The 2189-nt window shown below is 53.4% G+C and overlaps 1 protein-coding gene across 1 annotated transcript; it reads left to right on the forward strand.

Annotated features, from left to right (window-relative positions):
• The first annotated feature begins 375 nt into the window (after nucleotides 1-375).
• Nucleotides 376-2171, forward strand: LOC116548339 (putative protein FAM90A16P/FAM90A17P). The gene is made up of 4 exons (XM_032273847.1): nucleotides 376-594; nucleotides 1224-1423; nucleotides 1766-1874; nucleotides 2082-2171. The coding sequence occupies exons 1-4, from the start codon at nucleotides 475-477 to the stop codon at nucleotides 2169-2171; spliced, it is 519 nt and encodes a 172-aa protein (XP_032129738.1). The 5' UTR covers nucleotides 376-474.
• The last annotated feature ends 18 nt before the right edge of the window (nucleotides 2172-2189 follow it).

A 2189-nucleotide genomic window follows, 5' to 3' on the forward strand; every position in this document is an offset into this window, starting at 1 on the left:
GAAGCATCTGTTATTCCTGATTTAAAATAGACCTGCCAAAGGGGCCCATAGACCATGCTCTGTACTTTGGATTGTTGTGAGCGTTAAGGGAGACAGAATGACTGTCTTTCCCAGTAGGCTGGATCGTGATAGACCTAAGTCCAGTCTCCAGAATCAGTTGTTGGGGGTTGAAATCTCAGCTTGCCATACAGAGGGCACGGGATCCGTGGCAGGCCAGGTTTCCTCTTGGACCAGGGAATCCTGGCAGACGAACGTAGGGTAATCTGAGGATGCACATCTCATTGTGATCCACAGATTGGACAAACCTCTGGGGAAGTCTCATGACCACACCAGCAAAGAATTAGGTGAGGGCTTGTGGGTGTGTGAATATCCAGTGTGCTTAACCGTGGATTTGTGTGTGTTTGTGTGTGATTCAGGTGCCCTGACGGTCGACACTTAAAAAAGGGGACATCAAACCCCCAGGAGGTGAAGACCATGGCACACTGTGACCCCAAGAGAGGGGCAAACAGACTCATGAGAGCCCAGACCCTCAAGAAGCAGCAGAGGGCCCCAGCTGGGCCAAGGGCTCCCCCACCCGAAGAGGAAAATCCTAGGGTAAGTCTGGCTCTGGATCTCTTGGGCATCAGGAGGCCCTGTGGTCCTCAGGGACTGGGTTAGATTCAAAAGTGCTCTGTCACCGCCACCCAGATTTCTTTTTCTTTTTCTTTTTCTTTCTTTTTTTTTTTTTTAATGAGACGGGCTTTCACCATGTTGGCCAGGCTGGTCTTGAACTCCTGACCTCAGTAGATCCACCCGCCTCGGCCCTCCAAACACCTGGGATTACAGGCATGAGCCACCACACCCAGCCCAAATTTCTTTTTCTATCCAAGGATGGCCTGGTTTGGGTCCTCCTCTGAGGCCCCACAGGTCCCTTGAGAGGCCCTTGAGAGCAGCTTCCCTTCCTGCCTAGAATCCCATGTAGCCAGCTTTGGCTGTGTTGTTGACACTGGGTTCATGCTCATGACCCTTAGAACCTTGAGTGTTTCCCGTTAAGATTTTCTCTGTAACATGGGCTCTGGGAAGGAACACGGTATCTGAGCTCTCCCAGCACTTAACGGCCCCCATGCCGCCGTCCCCTCCCTAGAATCCCTCTTGAGCTCTCAATTCACAATCTGTCTCGTTTTTGATATTTGATTTCTGCCTCAAATGCTCGTGCACTGACAGCACTTCCTTTCCACCCACAGGTCAAGTGCAAAGACTGCGGGGCCTTTGGCCACACGGCCAGAAGTACAAGGTGCCCCATCAAGCGCTGGAGCGGAGCCGTGGTCCCCCAGACCTCTGGCAAAAAGGAAGGGAAGGAAAACCTGAAACCATGGAAGCCCCGGGTTGAGGGGAACCCGGGGCCCTGGAGCAAGGAGAAGGGAGAGAATGAAGGGAGACCAAGGTGAGCAGTGGGAGGGGTTTTCACCGCTCTTTGGGTACTGCCACCTAAGAGCTGGGTGTTCTCCTGGGTGCCACACCCAGGAGCACCCTTCACCCTGGGAGACAGATTCAGGGGTGGGAGGGGCAGGGGTGTTTCGTGGAGGTGGCCCAGGACAGGGGGAAAAGCAATGGAATGCAAAGGAACATCCTTAGTTGGGAAACCTGGAGGGCCACCTGGAGGATGGGAAGCTTGGCACATGAGGGAAGGTGCCCAAACAGGAAATGGGACTGGGCCCCAGATAGGGTTCTCCCTGTGCCCTGGGGAAAACTAGGGGTCATCACCTGAACTTTTTCTGTTCTGCAGGCCACAAGGCCAGCAGAGGAAGGCTCTCCTCCAGATAATTTCCGGGAAACCTCAAGCCAAGCAGCTGCCAAATCAAAAAGAATGGATGGAATCCTGTGACTTTCTGAGGGTGAGTGTCGCCCTGGGCCCCTGCTCTTTTTCTCCTATAGGTTACCCTGGGGAATTTCCTTTCAGGCCCACATCTGTGGAAGGGAATTGGAGGCCTTCTCAGCCTCAGGGTCTTCCTTGCCTTCTCAGCCTCAGGGTCTCAACGACCTCTTCCTTGCCTTCTCAGCCTCAGGGTCTCAGTGACCCTTTCAGGTCCATTTGATTCCAGGTGAAGGCATCTGAAGATGCCCTATTTCCTGGTGCTTTCTCTCTGTCCGACTATTGCAAGCCTGCCAACAACACTTTCCTAGCGGTGTGAGGACATTAGGTCACTCCA

Source organism: Sapajus apella, unplaced genomic scaffold (assembly GCF_009761245.1).
Source record: "Sapajus apella isolate SASKATOON/1434 unplaced genomic scaffold, GSC_monkey_1.0 scaffold10186, whole genome shotgun sequence".
Lineage (NCBI taxonomy): Eukaryota > Metazoa > Chordata > Mammalia > Primates > Cebidae > Sapajus > Sapajus apella.

Bases quoted from the DNA above. Each gene is read 5' to 3' on its own strand.
- LOC116548339 (XM_032273847.1), top strand. From the start codon at position 475: ATGGCACACTGTGACCCCAAGAGAGGGGCAAACAGACTCATGAGAGCC. The intron at 595-1,223 runs GTAAGTCTGGCT...TTCCACCCACAG, and splicing joins CCGAAGAGGAAAATCCTAGG to GTCAAGTGCAAAGACTGCGG. The intron at 1,875-2,081 runs GTGAGTGTCGCC...ATTTGATTCCAG, and splicing joins AATCCTGTGACTTTCTGAGG to GTGAAGGCATCTGAAGATGC.